The sequence below is a fragment of the Thunnus maccoyii genome, chromosome 22, assembly GCF_910596095.1.
Source record: "Thunnus maccoyii chromosome 22, fThuMac1.1, whole genome shotgun sequence".
In the NCBI taxonomy this organism is placed as follows: Eukaryota; Metazoa; Chordata; class Actinopteri; order Scombriformes; family Scombridae; genus Thunnus; species Thunnus maccoyii.
This window is the reverse complement of record NC_056554.1, coordinates 26,445,470-26,466,656: the sequence shown is the minus strand read 5'-3', so window position 1 is coordinate 26,466,656 and position 21,187 is coordinate 26,445,470. Positions and strand designations below refer to the sequence as shown.

The window sequence follows — 21,187 nt, the reverse complement described above, 5'->3', positions numbered from 1 at the left end:
AGATGAAACCAGTGGTTTCCAACCTTTTTGGCTTTTGACGTCTTACAAAAAGCAGTGTGTAGTCGGGGTCACATTTCACATGTCTATGAGTTGTTAACAGCTCCACCAAATAGTGATTTTTCCCTCTAAACTTCTCACATGCTTTCATTTCAATAAATGTTCAAATGATCCAATATTTCAGCAAAAATCAAAGATTAGAGAAAAAGTCCAAAAACTGAAAACAGATTTGTGTATCAGAACTTTGTTTTTTCTTCTTTCCTCTCCCATTAATCATCTCACCACCCCTCAGATTTATCTGCTGACCCTTTGGAGGGGCCCGACCCCTAGGTTGGGAACCACTGTATTCATCTTTAACAATGTGTTGTATTTTAAAAGCTTGTTATATTATCCATTGTGTCAAATCTTCATCTGAAAAGTAACTAAAGCTGTCAAATAAATGTAGTGGAGTAGAAAGTACAATATTTCCCTCTGAAATGTAGAAAGTAGCATCACATGGAAATACTCAAGTAAAGTACAAGTACCTCAAACTGTACTTAAATACAGTACTTGAGTAAATGTACTTAGTTACTCTCCAGCTCTGCCTGTGAGGTTTTTTGTCTTTGTTTTTCCAGGTTGCTATGGTAACTCTACATTAAGACTACAGAGGGAAGTGTTGACCATATATGTCTGTATATAAATGAGCCTGAACCTGCAGAAACATACTGGTTCTTGTTCATACAGACATTCCTGAACACACCTGAACTTTGTGATTAGTGATTATCAGTCTGTGAAGTAAAACATTTTGTAACTTTCACTCAAATGTACGAACAACTGAATCTGTTCTAAACATGATGGTAAATTTAATATCCATCACTGATTAAACTAAACCAGTTCAAACTCAACCACTGGTAGTTACAGGTTGTTTAAACCTGAACTGATCAATATTCAGCTTGTAAAAGTGTGAACCTTCATTTCTTCACTATTTATTTAAACTGTGTGGAATTAATGCAGCAGACAGACGTTTATCTTAAATCGTACGTGACAAGTTGTTTTTACACAGAAACTTCAAACAGAAAAACTCATTTTATTACAGATTTGTTTGATTTTGTGATAAATGATCACATTTTTTGTATTTATTTATGTCTAAAATGATGCAGAATAAACTGGGAACTATTTTCATGATTTAAATACTGTGTTTCTTTGAACTTGAAAGTTCTCGATATGAGATCAATACTTTCAGATTTTAACTGTTTAACGACGAATCTGAAACAAAACTAAAACTTTTAAATCTCTTCATCAATAAAAAGTTCAACTGGACTCCATCAATAAACAAAGTATTGATTACTGATCGAGTCCGTCTGCAGCTGTCTGAGTCTACCTGGTCACTGATGACATCACATGATCTCTGCTCTGTGATTGGCTGAGCTGTGTGTAAGAGCTCAGCTGCTGCTGACTTTCTGTCAGTCGCTCAGAGTCTGTCAGAGAGTTTCAGAGAGTTTCAGCTGATGAAGATGAAGGTGATGAAGGTTATGAAGGTGTGGGAGCTGCTCCTCATCCTCTCCTGTGTCTCAGCAGACAGTAAGTGTTTGACTCTTTAAACTCATTTCAGCTCTGATACACTGAGACAAACACAGACAGATTAAACATCAGTGTTTCTGTTTTCTCTTCAGTTCTACATGAAGATCTTTTTATCAACGGCTGTTCAGACTCTGATGGAGAGGAGATGTATGGAATGGAGGGTAATGAGAAGTGGTACGCAGACTTCAAAAACCAGAGAGGAGTTGATGCTCTGCCCGACTTTGCAGGTCATCCAAGCTTCCCAGGACATTATGAAAATGCTGTGACTAATCAACAGATCTGCAAATCAAACCTGGAGAAGACTCGTAATGCTGTGAAGGACATCTCACCAGAACTCGGTAAAGACTAAATCTAATTTAATACGTCTGTCACTTTACTGCTATTTAAACTGCAGATCAGTAACTCAGAGTTGACACTTGAATAAATGGTTTCTATAGTGTGATCAGAGGTGAAGTGTGTAAGTACTGAAGCTGTCAGAGTGCAGGACAGTTACATGTGTCAGTGTTACTATGTTCTATATGTATGTTCTCATATGTGCTGTATCATCAGCAGCACAAACAACAAACAAACTGGAGACGATAAAAGTGTTTTAATCAGAATAATAATCAATAATTAACACTAACAGGCAGTAAAGTTGTTGATCAAACTGCAGCAGTGAAGGTCTCTAAACTCTGCAGGCAGCAGGAAGCTGAAAACAACATAACTGCATTACCTGTGGACAGGTAGGGTTAAAGGTTAAAGGTTAAAGGTTAAGAACTGAAACAGCAACATCTTTGTAAGAACACATGCTGAAGTATGACTGACAATATTACAGTAATGAAATTGGCTCAATGTGCTAAAACTTACATTTCACCTGTGAAGCAAAAGTTTGTTAGAATGAACGTTGAACAAACTGTAAAAGAGATGAAATGTTGGGTTTGATTCCTGTTCTGACCCTCAGAGAGCAGAGAGACAGAGACATGGACAGAGGTCACCTGACAACAACACATGTGACAATACTCCCATACCACCTTAAACCACCTTAAACCACCTTAAACCTCCTTAAACCTCCTTAAACCACCTTAGACCACCTTAAACCACCTCAAACCTCCTTAAACCACCTTAAACCTCCTTAAACCTCCTTAAACCACCTCAGACCACCTTAAACCACCTTAAACCACCTCAGACCACCTTAAACCACCTCAGACCACCTTAAACCACCTTAAACCACCTCAGACCACCGACACCACCGGAGGAAACCTCTGAATTAGTTTCCATACGATCACACATTATTACTACCTGAGGTCAGAACTCAGAGGAGATGAATAAACGCTCCTTAAAACCACTCAGACATGTAGAGACTACAGAGAGAGAAGATGATAGAAAAGAGAAAAACAAACTATCATGTGATAAATGAAGTCAGGCTGAAGCCTCCCCCACCAGTACCGTCACCACTCAACTACCGTCCAACCTGTAAACACATCAACAATCACTCATGACTGTAGTTTCATTTTTTAATTTTATGACTGTTGCAGCACCAAATACAAATATAAACCCATAGTGAAGCAAACATATATGATACAGAAACCAAATGATACCGCTTCCCCGAGCCTGCAGGAGAGAGCGAGTATGTAACTATACTATGATTTAAGTTATATTCAATAAGTAACGTTATTTTTCCAAAAACAGATGTCTTATAATCAGGGTCGTCTTGTATTAGTAATATTATTCATATTCATACCTCGAGCCCGAGTACATTATGTCATTGAGAGCTGCTGTGACTAAACACATTAAAAACACTTTGAGGAGAAGAAGGATGAGCTAATAGTCGAGCTAACGTTAGCTGTGATCACTGATTGCTGACGACTCTCACAAACAAAAACTACGTCACAACTTTTCTTATAAATTAACCAGTTAGTTACCAGTTAATGGGCGTCGGACTATCAAAAGTAAAATGAGCAGAAAGTGACATCTGTACACCCAAATCAAATCCTTAACATCACACCAGCTCTGGTGTAGAAAAACATTAACAGAGTGTGGATGAACTGGTGATGTTCCCCTGTGTGATGTGCTGGATAATGTAAATATATCATTGTGATCAGAGAGATAAATGTGTGCTGCCTTTAATATGAAATATGATTGATGGTATATATATATAGATGTCATAAATTATCAGTCACAGGTTAATCTGGATTTATCAGGCTTTGCTACAGCTGACTCCAGCTGTGTTGGAGGTGAACATACTCCAGACTGTCTGTTACAGGCTGAATGACAGTAGAAACACTTCACATCAGATTAATAATGATATTTGATACAAACATGAGACGGACAACAACAACATTTTGTTAATGATTGATTGACATTTGCAGTTACTTCCTCTTTTCTTTAATATTAGCTAATAATTATTATTATTACTGAGAACTAATAGTTGGCCTTTAAGCACAGTATCAGCATGAAATCACTGCAGAACATCAGTCAGTAACATCCACAGACAGCTGTTGTGATATATTAACTGAACTTATACAGACTGTTGAACCCTGCAGTGACCTTAGTTTCTACACCTGTACATAAACATTATCCAATCTCTGTCACTATTTGTTAAATGAGAGTTAACAGTCATGTCTAATATGGATGGATGAGCGTGATGAATCATGTAAGAATATTGTTGTAATGAGAGATAAATGTCTGTAGCCTTTAATATAAACATGATGGATGGTAGATAACATTACAGATGTTGATTCACAAATTAAACTGGATGTAACACTATCACAACCTGCCACAGCTAGCAGCTAGCAGCTAACAGCTAGAAGCTAACAGCTAACAGCTAGCAGCTAGAAGCTAACAGCTAACAGCTAGCAGCTAGAAGCTAACCACACTGTGTTCAACTGAACACACACAGACCTCAGACTGTATGTTTGACTTATAGTCTGTATGAGAGTAGAAACTGTTCTCAGGTCCACTTGACATCAGATTCATGATGGAATATAAGACTGACAAGAAGACTATATAAACGATTTAATGCTGTTAACGTTTACAGTGTTTTGAACAGGCATCGACACAGTCACCTACCAGAGCCTCATGCAGGGGAATATCACCGTTACTGTTACATCAGTTACATCTGTCACACTTGATCAATTTCCCACTCCGGTGTCACACGGTGACAAATATTCTGAATAACAGTAACTGCTGCAAACTGAAGTTCAGATGGTTAATAAAACTTCTTAGAAACAGAACGAGAGTGAAAAAAGAGTGAAACTACATGTAAAAATGTGACAACTGTTGCTGACAACAAAACATCGTACTTCTGGTTTCCACTCAGGAGCAGCAGAGATACTAAACACGAGGTGATGCTCAATTCAGTTTTTATTTCTAAAGCACCAAATCATACAGCAGTTATCTCAGGGCTCTTTCACATAGAGCAGGTCTAGACTGTAGACCCAGAGGAGTTTTTTCCTCCCTGTGAATTTCATTTTATTTATCATGGGCCTTTTTACATCATTGAGTCCGGGGCTCAGCCTGTGCAGTAAAACAGTGTTGATGTAGATTTCTCCTGGGGGGGGGGCCAAATTCCTGCCAGGACTGAGTTTAGATGGAGAGTAATGTGATGCTGCACAGAGATGTGACAAAGGTCATCAATCCAGATCTCACTATTAAAGATGAAGACATGAAAATGCTCAAGGAAACCTGACTGAGTGGGACTGCTGATTATTAAAGTAGATAGAATATTTCACTGTATGACATTAGTCACTTTAAAAGGACTTTATGAGCTTCACTATTTATGTTGAGAATGTTTTCTATGTCTACCCTCTGTATTATGTAGATGGGGCCCTGAGTTCTTTATTCTAATTTCTTTTGTTATATTGACTCTGATTAATTTAATGTTTTTAGCTTTGGTCACTTTGGAAATCCTATACCTCTTGAATTTGACTTATTGTGAGACCACAATATAACAAATAACTGAGTGTACTAACCCTTTAATACAGTACAATAGCACCACAATCTAACAACTAGTGTATGAAGGCTATATATCCTTTAACCTCTGAAATAATAAACACAGTCAGAAACCGTTTAAAATTAAAAGTAATAATTTCCTCCTTTAATTCTAAAGCAAAATTAAATAAAATAATATAAACTTAAATCTCAGGAGTGTTCACTGCTTTTGTTTTTCAAGTCACACAGTAGTTTTCCCTTTTTACCTTTAAATAAAATAAATTATATGCTTTTATCTTTTCCAATGAATTATTTTAGTGACCAAACACACACACATAATCACTCTATGCTAAGCCGGAAAAAAGGATATAATAAAATAAAATAAAAGCGTTGCAGGCCTGATGCGGTGCTTGTGATCGTAGGGACTAAAACTTAGTGGTCGCTTCACTCAAGTTTAGAGCATGAAACAAATAAAGCAGATCGGTACCTTTTTCAGAGTTATGGCATCCTCCAGAGAAAGCTAACAGTCCACAGGTGTCTGTCCATGAGCAGGATGGCAGCACTCGGGCATATTCACGGAGTTTGGTGGTTATCCAGCGTTGCCAGAGGAACTCCGCATCCCCGGGTGGCTCAGAGCGATATCTGGTTGTCGTCCCTCGTTTCCAGGTCGGAATAAGTCCAGACGAAGCTACTTTGTCGAGCTGGGTTAGCTAGCAGCAGCCTACAGTCTGTTCACATTGCTAACTCACCGCTCACTTCATTAACGAGCCGCCTCTTTCTAATTGGCTACAGCGCAGCAGACTTCGGGTAGAAGTTATCTGTTACTCTCAAAACATGTCCTCGTACAGATTATCGAGCTGACAATCTAAGACTCATCTATACCTTTTCCTGCACAACTTCGGATATCCACCAGAAAAACTCCCGCATTAGCTCGTTCACCTCCTGCTTTCCTCTCTGCCCCTCTAGTCTCTCTCCTCTTTCTCTCTTACTCCCCCTGTCTGCACACACACACGTCAGCCAAGTAACACACAAACCTATTTGACCATATTCACCTCTCTAGAAAGATACCACTCTATTTAATTAGCAGCTTATTTTATCAAAAAGAAATAAAATAAAATACATGTATGCATTTTTAACATCCTTAACATTTTTATCCATGAACTTGACTTTTTTAAACACACAATGAGAAATATGAATTTTAACCATACTCTTTTAACAAACCCTATTTATTTAATTATTTATTTATCACAAACAACTATTTATGTATGCATATTTTAAACTGGGCTGCATCTGTTATTTCCATGTTTCTGTTGGTGATTTTCGTGTAGTGGCAGCACTCAGTGTTGCAGCATCACATCACACACTGACTTTATCCTCACACACAGTCACTAGAACAGGCTGTAAAACAACGAATACATAAATCATCAGCTTTATTTAAGCAGGACAGTGAAACATCACATCCTGTTATTGTGTCCTGTGTTCACAAGGTCTGAAAGGTAAAAAACACTCAGTAAAACTCTGAATGTATTTAAAGTCTGACCTGAGTTTACTGAGGAATCACAACACTGATGTAACTGTTTCTGCAGCAAGTGAAGCTTCAGTTAAACACTCAACAGATAATATGAACGGGAACTTAATAACCAATACTTCTTTATTAGTTGACAGTTACATTTACTGACTGTTTTATTATTCTGAGGTTATATTAGATCATAAAAAGTGTGGCTAATAGAAAATACTGAGCTGTGTGGATTGTTCCTCAGCAGCTACTGAACCTCATTACAGTTCAACATCTGTAACATTTCAGATCATCACTGAGATCCAGCAGCCTCCACACAGACTAACATTTACCTCATATAAATGTTAAATTATTATTATCATTGATTATCAACCAATATATTTCATGAAGGAAATATTTCTCTTATCAGTACTGAATGATGTGACTTTATTTATCCTTTCATACAGTGTTCAGGTCTTTGCACACCAAGTCCGTTTTTTTTGTCCGAAATTGTCACACATCAAAAAATAAATACAACGTCACGTTGTGTCAATCACGTTTACACACTGACTCCGAAAGTTTCATCCGTCATTAAAGTTTTTGGAGCAGGTTCAATTTTCTGCGTTTTTTGCATCAGTTAAAAGAGTTGTTTGACTACTCAGAGCCACCGTACACGCAAACATCATCATCCAAAATGGCATCAGAGAAACTTATCCATTTCATCTCCCAGCACAAAGCACCTTATGAGAAAGAAAGCAAAGAATATAGAGATGTGGAATTCAAAGACAGATTGTGGCAGGTGATTGCAGAGCAGCTTGGAATTGGGGATGGTTGGTACTGATAACAAAACAGAGGATGTACAGAAGATGAGACAGTAGTGATTGTGCTCTAGACAGCTAAGCTAATTTGCCTTGTTTTGTATTATGTTAGTTGAAGCAGTGAAGAAAACTTGGTGTTACCTGAGGGACACATACGTCCACAAAAAGAGAGAGAAGCAGGGCAGAAGTGGACAGGAAACCAGCAGGAAAAATAGGTGGAAGTATATGGAAACAACGTCCTTCCTGAAATCTTCCACAACAAAGAGATGGTAACTGGAAATGTACAACAGCAACGATGATGCTTAAGTTACAGCAGAGTGCAATTTAATGGCCACACAGTATCATTTCATAAGTCAGACTAGACTATTTTCAACAGGTCAGATAGTAATATTGAGCTGGGTGATGACATAGATGATGAGGGCAGCACACAGACAGAGAGGGAGGACAGCTCAGCCCCTTCAGGTAGACACGGTGCCAAATCAAAGACGCAGACAGAGAGTGGAGATAGTTTAGCCAGGTACCTGCAGTGGAGAGAAGCAAGGGATGAAGTGAGAGAGAAGGAGCGAGAGGCAGAGCAACAGCAGTGTCAGGCTTGGCAGGAGCAGCAGACAGACGAAGTGTCCACCTTTCTCTTCAGCTTGGCCCCCAGCATGAGAGAAACTTTCCCATGTAAAGATTAAGATGCAGCAGCTGGTTCATGAAGCTACCTTGGGGGGGGGGGGGGGGGGGGGTCTTCTATCTGCAGTTCCAGGATCCAACATACCATCATTCTTAATTTCCAGGCGTGATAGTTGTGTACATATTGTAAATAATTATTGTTGTTGTTCAACATGTTACAATGTTTAAATGTAATTTAAATTTCAAAACAATTATTACTAATTTATTATTTTTTTAGTTAACAATGTATTATTATTGATTTTTAATATAGCAATTTCTCTGTCTGCATAGGTTCAGGTTGTGCTCTTCTGAGCAGCAGGTTCTTGTATTTATGATTGCAAAACAAAGAACTGCGTACCAAAAACATTGTTCCCAATAAATCTCCTCTAATTACAAGCACAGAAGACATTTTGTGGGAGTTCTTTGTTCTACTATTGTCGACCCATAGTTTTCTCCAACACACCTGTCGATCTGCAGGTGTGCAGTCCTTATATTTATGAATGCATAATAAACGGAACGAGTTCATTGGTCTTTTGTTATTTCACTTTATATGTACATATTTGTAGAACAATATCTGGTTCAGTGTGGCATTTACAAAAATAACAATAACAGCTAATGTATTTAACTGTACAGTATTGAACCTATGAACAACAGTCAAACAAATTTAAAATATCTGACATCTTCTATCTTCTACGGTTACATTGCCTTATCTCTAACCTATAAGTCCGCGGCGCACACGGTCGTCCTGCCATGATAGCATGATAGTTGGCCAGCATCATGCTGGCCAACTATCATGCACAGAGCCTCTGCAGATGCCCGGTTGCCACTTGACCTCTGGATCTCCTGTAGACACGCTCTGGCATCGCCAACATCAAAGCTGTCATCCTGGCTGGCTGGTCCCTCCACTTCATTGCGCAGGTATTTGCCTAATATGCAGCTTGCTTTGACGATGCTGTCTGCCAGGTCAGGGTTCACCTCCATCAGCCTTTATAAACCCTGAAACACTGGGTCAGAATGCCGAACGCATTTTCTGATATGCAACGTGCTCTTGACAGGCGGAGGTTGAAGATGCACTTGTCCTCTTCAAGACACTTTCCAGGGTAGGGAGGAGGTATGGCTTCATGGGAAAAGCCTCATCTGCCACAATTACATGATTGACCTTCCACAATTCAGGTGCAGATGGGACATTCAGTGTTCCACGCTGGAGGGCCTGTCCCAGCACAGAATCTGCAAATATGCCTCTGTTGCTATTCCCACCATAGCTCCACACGTCTATGGCAAGGAAACGGTAATCCGCATCCACTGAGGCGAGGAGGACAGTGGAAAAGGTGCCTTTATAATTAAAAAAGGGAACCTGTGTTTGCAGGGGCCTCTATTCTGACATGCATCCCATCCAGAGCTGAACCTTCTTGCCGTGTTCTTCCAGATCTCCTCTGTTGGAGCTGGCATGTATTTGTCCTTGAGTTGCAGCCAGATTTGGTTACAGGTTTCCCTCACAATCTTCCCCACGGTGCTGATGCCCAACCTGGGCACTGCTGGCGATGGTGGTAAATGAGTCCCCAGTGCTGAGATATCTACAATCATACAAATAGCAAATGAACTGATGAACGAACAGACATGTGTGTTTGCAACTAGGTTAATAAATTGATGGAACAATTTAAAGCAGGGGTGTAGGTTTGGTTTTAACCTTGGTAAGAACATTTTTGAGGCTGCAGCAGCTCACCTGTCTGTGCGTCTCTGTGCTGCTCAGACTGCTGCTGACAAGATTTTCATAATTAAATGATGCCTGACAGTCACAAACAGATCAGTTGGAAAAGCTGTGGCTAATTTAGCTTATAAATAATGTTCATGTCTTAGTGAGCCAAATACGATAATTCTGCTCTTGATCCATTCATGGAAAAATGGAGAGATGGCATTAAATACTAAATTTTTCTCCCACTAATTTCAAAGATGAATGTATTGATTGATTACAAAACGTTCTTACTAATGAAGCTCAACTTTCTTGGTTCTTTTCAAAAAAGTACCAGAAATTGGTCGTCTTCTTTTTAATGTGTGGTTCCAGTATTGCTAGAAGTGTATCAAACTGGACCACTGACATCCTGAAATTGACCTGGAAATGATCGGGATAATTCCGCAGCTCCTTTATCAACAGGTGAAACTTTCCCTGCTCTTGACGTCTTCTCAGGTTTGGATGGACAATATTTCCTTTTTCTTTTTCTTTCTCCTTCAAGAAGTGGAAATCATCCTCACTGCTTGATGACTCCATTTTGCCTTGTACTGTGAATTTTCGCAACGAATAGAATAATAAAACGCATCGGACTCAGTGTGCTAGGTTTTTGTGCGTAACGATTTTTATCGGATGACGAATTAAAAAAACGCATACAAAACGGACTTGGTGTGCAAAGTCCTTTACACTCTGTGTTACAGATACTCGATGGTGTGTCTGATATTTTTTTCAGTATAATATGATATTCTGTCAATCTGGAATATTAATAACACGCCTGCATCAGGATGAAGAAACCCAGCGTCAGCTGTTACCTCCAGTTTACCTTCATTAAACTAATTAAACTAGAGGCCATTATGTTCGGCTGTTCATTAGTGAAAGCAAGACTAGTTTAACATGAGAATGAATGATATGTGTAGAAAGTGTTTGAAGGAAGAGAGAATCTGTAAGTTTAAGAAACTGCAGTGGGAGGAGACACACATCCTGCAGACTGTATTGCAGCCAATGAGAACATGACAGGGACTCTCTATTAATTACGGTTCAGATCTCAAAAACTATAAGTCCTATGTGAAATGTATTTACATTTTGAGAGAGAGGTGGCTTGTGGCAACATACTGAGGCAAGATATGTGCTTGAGGAGTTAAAATTGTGGGAGTGACAGCAGTTTAGAAAAACATTTCTGTGCTCTCCACTGTGCCTGATCACATGACACACTGGTGAGACCTAAAAAAGTCCTCAAAACCCCTGACTTTGGGCTTAAATTGCTGAAAAACTACAAAAGGTATCACTAAACAATCTGATAACTTGGAAAGTTTAAAGCTTTGTGAACATTTTACAGTTTGAATGGCGTCTGTACGATAAGGGACTTCCAAGCAGTTGAGTGTCAAAGTGACCAAGGTCCCAACTCAGTTGGATGGTTCGTCCCATAGACTGCCATTATAAATTTTAATGTTTTAAAAAATTATATAAAATCACTGAAACATGTTACATTTCAGAAATATACAAGCACACATCTGCTGAATGAGTTGCACAGATTGACAGTTGAATGGTTTTTATAGCACAAAGTGTGCAGCAGTCGAAACGCGGCAAAAAACGTACAGAAGACGGAATAAGAATAAAGAGTGAGAAGAACAATGTGTGGTTGCTTCCAGCAATCACACGATAACAGCAGCAACAGCAGCAGCAACAGCCAGGGAAGGATGCCATCAGGACTGTGAAGGACCGCAAAGGCTCGGCCCAGGACCCGGGGTTCCTGTGAGATGAGAAAGCACAAAAAATTCCGGGGAAGAAGCAAAGTTAGTGACATGCATTGATGTTACATGAATACAAACAGATGGAGAGGAGGAGGAGGAGAGAGGAGCTCAGTGCATCATGGGAAGTCCCCCAGCAGTCTAGGCCTATAGCAGCATAACTAAGGGCTGATCCAAGGCGAGCCTGGTCGGCCCTAACTATAAGCTTTATCAAAAAGGAAAGTTTTAAGCCTACTCTTAAACATAGAGAGGGTGTCTGCACCCCGGACTGAATCCGGTAGATGGTTCCATAGAAGAGGAGCCTGATAGCTGAAGGCTCTGCCTCCCATTCTACTTTTAAAGACTGTAGGAACCACCAGTAAGCTGCATACTGGGAGCGCAGTGTTCTAGTGGGATAATACGGTATTATGAGCTCTTTAAGATATGATGGTGCCTGACCATTAAGGGCTTTGTAAGTTAGGAGAAGGATTTTAAATTCTATTCTAGATTTTACAGGAAGCCAATGCAGCGAAGCTAAAATGGGAGAGTGTTTAGGACCAAACACAATAACTTCAGTTTTATCTGAGTTTAGTAGCAGAAAATTGCAGGTCATCCAGGTCTTTATGTCGTTAAGGCATGTTTGGAGTTTGTTTAACTGATTGGGTTCATCAGGCTTCATTGATAAATATAATTGGGTATCATCTGCATAACAATGAACATTTATGGAGTGTTTCCTAATAATATTACCTAAAGGAAGCATATACACGGTGAATAGAATTGGTCCAAGTACAGAACCTTGTGGAACTCCGTGTCTAACTTTTGCCTTCACGGAGGATTCATCATTCACATGTACAAACTGAAATCGGTCTGATAAATAGGACTTAAACCAGCTTAATGCAGTTCCTTTAATGCCAATTAAATGTTCCAGTCTCTGCAAAAGGATTTGATGGTCAATTGTGTCGAATGCGGCACTAAGATCTAACAGGACAAGTATAGAGACAAATCCTTTGTCTGATGCAGTTAGGAGGTCATTAGTGACTTTCACCAGTGCTGTCTCTGTGCTATGATGCCTCTAAATCCTGACTGAAAATCCTCAAATAAACTATTGTTATGTAGAAAGTCACATAACTGATTAGAGACTGCTTTCTCAAGGATCTTAGAGAGAAATGGAAGGTTAGATATAGGTCTATAATTGGCTAAAACACCTGAATCAAGAGTAGGCTTCTTAAGAAGAGGTTTAATTACAGCTACTTTAAAGGACTGTGGTACATAGCCTGTTACTAAAGACAGATTGATCATATCTAGTAAAGAAGTGCTCACTAAGGGTAAGGCTTCCTTAAGCAGCCTAGTTGGGATGGGATCTAAGAGACAGGTTGATGGTTTAGCTGAACAAATCATTGAAGTTAGTTCAGACAAGTCTACTGGAGAAAAACAGTCCAAATATATGTCAGGATTTACTGCTGTTACTAAGGTTCCTGTGTTTGGGGAGAGAACGGTGCCTGTTGAGGGCAGGAGGTGGTTAATTTTGTCTCTAATAGTTAGAATTTTATCATTAAAGAAGCTCATAAAGTCGTTACTACTGAGAGCTATAGGAATACATGGATCAGTAGAGTTATGACTCTTTGTCAGCCAAAGTGCTGAAAAGGAACCTAGGGCAGTTTTTATTCTCTTCTATTAATGCTGAGTAATAGGCGGCTCTGGCATTACAGAGGGCCTTCCTATATGTTTTAACACTATCTTGCCAGACTAAGTGAGATTCTTCTACTTTGGTGGAACGCCAAATCCTTTCCAATTTTTGCGATGTTTGCTTTAATTTGCAGGTTTGGGAGTTAAACCATGGAGCTAACCTCTTATGTTTTATCATCTTCTTTTTTAAGGGGGCGATGGAGTCGAGTGTTTGTCTTAGTGAGCCTGCAGCACTATCAACAAGATTATCAGTTTGGGAGGAACTAAAGTTAACATAAGAGTCCTCTGTAGTATTGAGACATGGCAGTGAATTCAGTACTGATGGAACTGCTTCCTTTATCTACAACACTATCAGATAGACATCTATTGAAGACATTTTTATCTAATGGTGTATAATCCAGTAACAGGAATTCAAAAGTTATCAAGTAATGATCTGATAAAATAGGATTTTGTGGAAAAATTATTAAATGTTCAATTTCAATCCCATAAGTCAGAGCAAGGTGGAGGGTGTGATTAAGACAGTGAGTGGGATTATTTACACACTGAGAGAAGCCAATTGAGTTAACAGCACTAAAAACGATTTGACACAACAATGTGGAGATATCTGGAGCTGTTTGTTGAGCAGATCAGTTAGAAATAATGCAGAGAGGAAGAGTACCAGCAGAAACAGACACAGTGATGATGATATTTGATGAGGAGCCGCAGACGACCATAGCACTTCCAACAGGTGAACTACTTATTTTACTTTGCTGCTGTGTAATGGAGTCATGGCTTGGCGTGGAGCAGACGCCCATATAAAGAAATCCATCACCAGCCGACTCGGCCTGAAAGTAGAAAAAACTGTTGGAAACGTTCAGAGCAGAGCTACATATGTTTACCTCATTATGTGACACTTTGGCCACTTTTAAGAAAGACAGAAAGGTTATTGTATACAGAGAAGACTGAAGAGTAAAAACTTAAAGTTTAAGTTTAAGTCATGGCTTGGCGTGGAGCAGACGACCATATAAAGAAATCCATCACCAGCCGACGTCAACTTGGCCTGAAAGTAGAAAAAACTATTCGAAACCTTTCAGATCAGTCTGAGCAGTCTGAGGCTGCTACTTTCTGCTCACAGGGATTACTGATATATATATATATATGTATATATATATATATATATATATATATATATATATATATATATATATAATGTATGTATGTACATATATATATAATACTGCTACATATGTTTACCTCATTATCTGACACTTTGGCCACTTTTAATATGAACATCTGACATCGTAACATTATATATATCTGACTGAAAATAAGGAAAATCATAATAGGTTCCCTTTAAAGAAACAACTAAATATTAATGAGGAGTGGAATGTGAATAGTAGTAGAGTCAGTGGTGTTAGGTGTGCATGTGTGGTGAATGTGTGTGTGTGTGTCTGAAACTAAGACAGCAACATAACAAACAGGGGGCCTGTAGGGAGGAGCAGAGAGGAGCAGAGAGGAGCAGCAGCTGCAGGAACAGCTGCACCAGGTGTTGATGACACACCTGTAGAGACAGAGACAGGTGAACGACACAGCTAACCCAAACAGCAGGGTCATCACAACTGTTTTTAATGTTTACACTGCATCAAATGATTCATTTCAACTGACCACTGAAAGTCATGTATGTAAAGTCAGTGTAATCATAACATTGTATTCAGTTGGCAGACATATTTTCTGTTATTTTATCTACATTATTCTTCCTGCTTGAAGAGAAAAAGTCTGACTGCTCGCTGATAAAAAGATCCTCCAGCGACAGAAAGGTTATTGTATACAGAGAGGACTGAAAAGTAAAAACTTAAAGACAATATTATTACAACATCATATCTGACATTAAACCAGTTGTGTGTATGTTTGTGTTTTATTTTACTGTATAAATATGCAGCATTATTGATTTGAACTGTATTTCTATTCAGATCCTCCTTCTAGTCCCATCATCTACAAAAGGGACAATGTGGAGCTGGGAGTCCAGAACACGCTGATCTGTCATGTGACTGGTTTCTTCCCTGCTCCTGTTAAAGTCTACTGGACCAAGAACGGAGACAACGTGACTGAAGGAACCAGCATCAATGTTCCCTTCCCCAACAAAGACGGTTCCTTCAGCCAGATCTCCAGACTGGAGTTCATCCCTCAGCAGGGAGACATCTACAGCTGTAGAGTGACTCACCCAGCACTGACCCAACCACTGACCAGGTTCTGGGGTGAGAAACTATTTACATCTGTCTCCAGATGTTGAGGTGAAGCAGTGTGTTAATGTTTCTGTGTTTCTGTCTCCAGGTGTTGAGGTGAAGCAGTGTGTTAATGTTTCTGTGTTTCTGTCTCCAGATGTTGAGGTGCAGCAGTGTGTTAATGTCTCTGTGTTTCTGTCTCCAGATGTTGAGGTGAAGCAGTGTGTTAATGTTTCTGTGTTTCTGTCTCCAGATGTTGAGGTGAAGCAGTGTGTTAATGTTTCTGTGTTTCTGTCTCCAGATGTTGAGGTGAAGCAGTGTGTTAATGTTTCTGTCTCCAGATGTTGAGGTGCAGCAGTGTGTTAATGTTTCTGTGTTTCTGTCTCCAGATGTGGAGGTGCAGCAGTGTGTTAATGTTTCTGTGTTTCTGTCTCCAGATGTGGAGGTGAAGCAGCCAGGTGTTGGACCTGCAGTGTTTTGTGGACTGGGTCTGACTGTCGGTCTGCTCGGTGTGGCAGCTGGAACCTTCTTCCTCATCAAAGGAAATGAGTGCAGCTGATTGGCTGGGGCTGATGATGTCATGTAAACCAGTTGTTAGCATTGCTGTGCATCTCATGTGTAAATCAGCTTTAAGACTTATGGTGTGTAAAAGATTTTACTTTTAAATCAGTTTTGTAAATCTTTTTCTATGAAATGTAGTCTGTGTTTTTTAGTGATTTGCAGGTGAAAAAAAAGCTGTTTGTTAAAACTGGGACCAAAATACTTTAATAACTCATAGATTTTGTTATAAGTTCAGCCTGTATAATAACTGCTTCAACATCATTTTGATAACTGATATACTGCTGCATCCTGTATAGTTAAAAAGCTGTTGAAACAGTTATACAGGCTGAACCTCTACTTTCTGTGTGATGTTTGCTGTATCAATACTGTTGGTATGACACTTAAATTTCCCTTTGAGTTAATAAAGTATTTCTTATTCTTATCTTCTGCATCTGGTTTTGTCACTAAAAGCCACACAGGCTGTTCTGAGCTGTGATCACCTGATCCAACTACAAACTGACACTTTGTAAAAAACAAAGTAAAATCCATGAACATCTGCTGCATAAAAAAAAAAAAAAATCATTTACATTAAATCATGCTGCTCTGTTTAAAACATGTATGTATTGTTAACATCAGGTTTCCAGATAGAGAAATTAAGTAAACATTTATATTTTCATGTGGTTAGGATTTCTATTAAATGATGTTTTTCACCTCATTACAATGATAATGACAGTGATTGGTAGTTTATTGATTTATAAATAAATTTAGCACAAAAAGTAAGGAAATTTGTGTTTGGTAGATTATTTCTTTGTTGTAACGATGCTTCTTGGCAATAAATCTTATACCGTTGGAAAGCCTGTTTATTTCCCTTTTAAATGGTGCCACATTTGTAAGGAACATGCATTTGTGGGATGAGCAGCAGAGCTGAGTATGTGGGTTGCGCCCATGAAAAATTTGCCAGCTTATTTTGCTGTTGCTATTGACTCTTGTTTTGAGCTTCTGGTACCCCCAGGTGCTGCCAATCAGGTGCTGCCAATCAGGTGCTAATCAGGCACCTGATTGGCAGCACCTGTGAGCTTGGGCCCTGGTACAGTGGTCAGCAGGTGTCTGCTCCAAGAATCGACATGCCACGTTTGACTGATCTGGATAGGGCCCGTGTGACGGGGCAACTTCAAGCTGGTGTTCCGCAAAACCAAGTTGCGGCATTATTTGGAGTGAGCCCTAGTACCATCTCCAAAGTGAAGGCCAAGTTTCATATTACAGGGGATGTCAGAGACAGGCCGCATCGTGGGCGTCCCAGGAAGTCGACACCCAAGAAGACTGTTTCCTCACCCTGTCAGCACTTAGGTACCGTAGGCTGTCTTCTACAGATTTGCAGTCAAGGTTTGCAGGATGATATGGCTGGTGGCTCTCTGCCCAGACAATCCGGAACAGACTGCACGCAGCCAATCTCCGGTCTCTGCCAGGAGGCCTGCCATGACTGCCCTTCACCATCAGGCCCGTTTGCACTGATGTCGGCAACATGTGCACTGGAACCTGAACATGTGGAGGAACGTTATGTTCAGCGATGAGTCCAGATTCTGCCTACAGCAGTTGGATTGTAAGGTCAAAATGTGGAGAAGATGCAGAGAAAGCTATGCTGATTGCTGCACTGATAAAGTAACATCTTTTGGTGGAGGCAGTGTGATGGTGTGGGGCAGCATCTCCCTCACTGGAAAAACCAGGCATGTCATCATTGGAGGTAATCTCAATGCAGAGAGATATCAAGATGAGATTCTGCAACCAGTGGCAATCCCAGAGAGGGGTTTATCAGAGACTACCTCCAGAATTTGGGAGTGGAGAGGATGGAACGGCCTGCCAGCAGTCCTGACCTCAACCCCACTGAACACTCGTGGGATCAGCTTGGGCGTGCTGTTCGTGCCAGAGTGACCAACACAACCATGTTGGCTGACTTGCAACAAATGCTGGTTGAAGAATAGGATGCCATCTCGCAATGTGTGACCAGGCTGGTGACCAGCATGAGTAGGAGGTGCCAGGCTGTTGTGGCTGTGTGTGGTTCTTCCACATACTACTGAGGCTCCTGTTTGTTAAATGAATAAATTGTTAAATTGCCAATATGTCTTGTTTCTTCAAACTTCAATCATCCAATCCACCAAACACCAAACAAGAGTCAATGGCAGAATAAGCTGTTTGGCATCGGCAGAGAAGGTTTATCAAATTTTTCATGGTGCAACCCACATACTCAGCTCTGCTGCTCATCCCACAAATGCATGTTCCTTATAAATGTGGCTCCATTTAAAAGGGAAATAAACAGGCTTTCCAATGGTATAAGATTTATTGCCAAAAAGCTTTGTTACAACAAAGAAATAATCTACCAAACACAAATTTCCTTACAATTTGTGCTATGTTTATATGTTGCCAAATCCTGTAAAGTAATACAGGCTGTTGATTATTAATCAGCACTTTGAGCTACATTAATGTTTCTCTTTTAATCAGATTGTCAGCTGTGATCAATCAAAATATAAAATAAATAAAAGAATCCAAAAATGTTTTCACAGTCGGTGTTCAGTATCATCACAGTATTAATACATAAATCATCTGGTGGATTATAAAGAGCCTTTAAAGGGCAGGTCTGTGTTAAACCTGCAGATATCTAATGCTCAGTATGAACAGGAGGAATAATTACAGCAAAACCTGCTTCACTGTTCATATGGACCTGACAGAATGTGAACTGGTCCTTTAAACTGCTTCAGGCTGCTGGATGAAGATGAAAGGCTCAGTGTTTGTTCTGCTTTGTTTTCAAACCACAAATGAAACACCAGAGTTCAGTTGGAACTGGACTGTGAGCTTTTCAGGAGGGTTTTATTGAGCTTTCACAGAAGTCTAAATGAACTGAACCAAACAGGTGAGAGATGGAAAGAGTTTTATACTTCCCCTGTTCAGCTGTTTACATGAAAACACATGGCAGCATGAAGCTCTGACAGCTTCAGCTGCAGGACTTCAATAAACAAAGCTGGATTTGTGTCACCACAGACGTCCGTTATAAAGGAGACGCCTCCAGCTGAAAACAAGCTCAATCATTTTTTTTTTTAACATAAAGGTTTAAAATCTTTTTTAAGTCTGACTAGAAAACATGATGTTACTTATGTGACATCATCTTGATGTAAGAGGTCAGATACACACTAATGTACATGTGCAGTGAGCCACACAATGCAGAATACAACCAGGAGGGGTTTAAGTTGAATTAGTAATATACATTGAAATGAACAGAGGCCATAGTGGTTTTAACAGTCAATATAATAAATAACTGTAACCGGTCAACATGTGGTCATCCCGGGGAGAACATGATCCATGAGCTGATCTGCAGCTCTTTGCTGATTCACCGCTGGCTCTAATGTCTCTGCAGTATTTAGATATATGATATAATTCATTCTGGAAGATAAATGTTGATCTCACAGATGAAATCTAACAATTGTAGCTGCAACATTAGTTTGTCTGAATGTAAAGTGAAGCTTCATGTTTTTACTGACAGAACAGCAGCGCTGCCTCTGGAGCTCCACATGTACACATATCACCACATTTACACAAATATAAATGGATTAAAATAAACATATCAGTCTGTATTAAATTTTGTTTTATTATATTAAGCTACATAACAGTTTGGATTTTTATTATAGCTACATTACAGACTGAATAACATAATTTACATTAGCTTTAAGTAGAGATTATTTGTCCCAGTACAGTCAGGTCGATGTGTTGGAGCTGAGCTGCTGCTGCTGAGAGAGAACAGACTCTTCTCTCTGCTCCAGAGGTTGGTTGAAAAATAAAAACTGTTGAATGAATTCAAACAAAGTAATTGTTTATTAATACATTGTTTATTTCATTTACAGCGGTCTTTACAACTATTTACAACATAGATAAAATACATAAGAAATGGAATAAACAAGGTGTCTGCAGGTCCTTAAAAGTCTTAAATTCAATTCTTAGAAAATGTGTTTCTGTATATTTGGGTCCCTGCTGCTGGCACAAGAATATAACGAAAAGTTCTGGCTCCATCCAGCTGTGTCCCGATTGTCATCTGCAGCTGTCAACGTTGCTAGGCGACAGGAGCAGCACTTCGTGATGCAGGGTGAGGGCGGGAACAGCTGGTGATGCAGCTGGAAATCCTCCGTAGACCAGACCGTCTCATATAACAACACTCGGTTCGGCCTTCGCGGTCTACAAGGATGAACAGAATCCTTTGAAGGATGGGGATCCTGACTTGAGAGTCGAGGGGATGAGGGTTGAAGGATGAGGGGAAGAAGAGCAGATAGAAAAAGAAAAAGAGGGGGTTGATGGGAGGATGCATGGTGTAAGAAGGTGAGGCATCAACAGCGGGAAGGGGAATGAGGGGGGTTGAGACTCAGAGTGGGGGTGCTGTCTCAGTGGTCTGATGTCTGTGTGGAGCCCCCAAAAGAGTCTTCAAGTGGAGTGGTGCGAGTGGGATTTCCTGATGTTGTCTCGGTCGCGACGTATGTAAGTTTGATAAGTGGAAGAAGACCAGCAGCTGAGAATTTTAATGATATCCTTGTCTTCAAGCGGTGGAAGCAGCTCCAATTCAGAACAAGTGTCCTGAGAACTGGTTGGGGATCTGGCGAGTGCTGAGTGCATGTGGTGATGGAACCAGAGGCGTGTTGCTACTTTGCCTGTCTCTGTGATGAACAGAGGGTCTTGGGGGGAAGCTTGGCTGGTTAATCTTGAGTTGGCGTATTCATGGATGGGTTCGTAAGACCTTATGTACAAATCTAGTTGGAAAAGATGAATGGGTTGAGGTTGACCCACTGGTTGGTCTTGCTGCATTTGAGGTAGTAGATGAGAGTGTCTGGAGAATG

General features: G+C 39.9%; 1 protein-coding gene and 1 long non-coding RNA gene across 2 annotated transcripts; one reads left to right on the top strand and one right to left on the bottom strand.

Moving 5' to 3' along the window:
* Nucleotides 1-1,338: 1,338 nt before the first annotated feature.
* LOC121889743 (RLA class II histocompatibility antigen, DP alpha-1 chain-like) lies at nt 1,339-16,758 on the top strand. The gene is made up of 4 exons (XM_042401942.1): nt 1,339-1,557; nt 1,650-1,895; nt 15,525-15,809; nt 16,214-16,758. The coding sequence occupies exons 1-4, from the start codon at nt 1,485-1,487 to the stop codon at nt 16,333-16,335; spliced, it is 726 nt and encodes a 241-aa protein (XP_042257876.1). The 5' UTR covers nt 1,339-1,484; the 3' UTR covers nt 16,336-16,758.
* Nucleotides 2,128-6,034, bottom strand: LOC121889833. Its single transcript, XR_006093664.1, has 2 exons — nt 5,954-6,034; nt 2,128-2,269 (listed from the first exon to the last, which is right to left on the bottom strand). It is a non-coding gene; the product is annotated as an uncharacterized LOC121889833 (long non-coding RNA).
* Nucleotides 16,759-21,187: the final 4,429 nt, after the last annotated feature.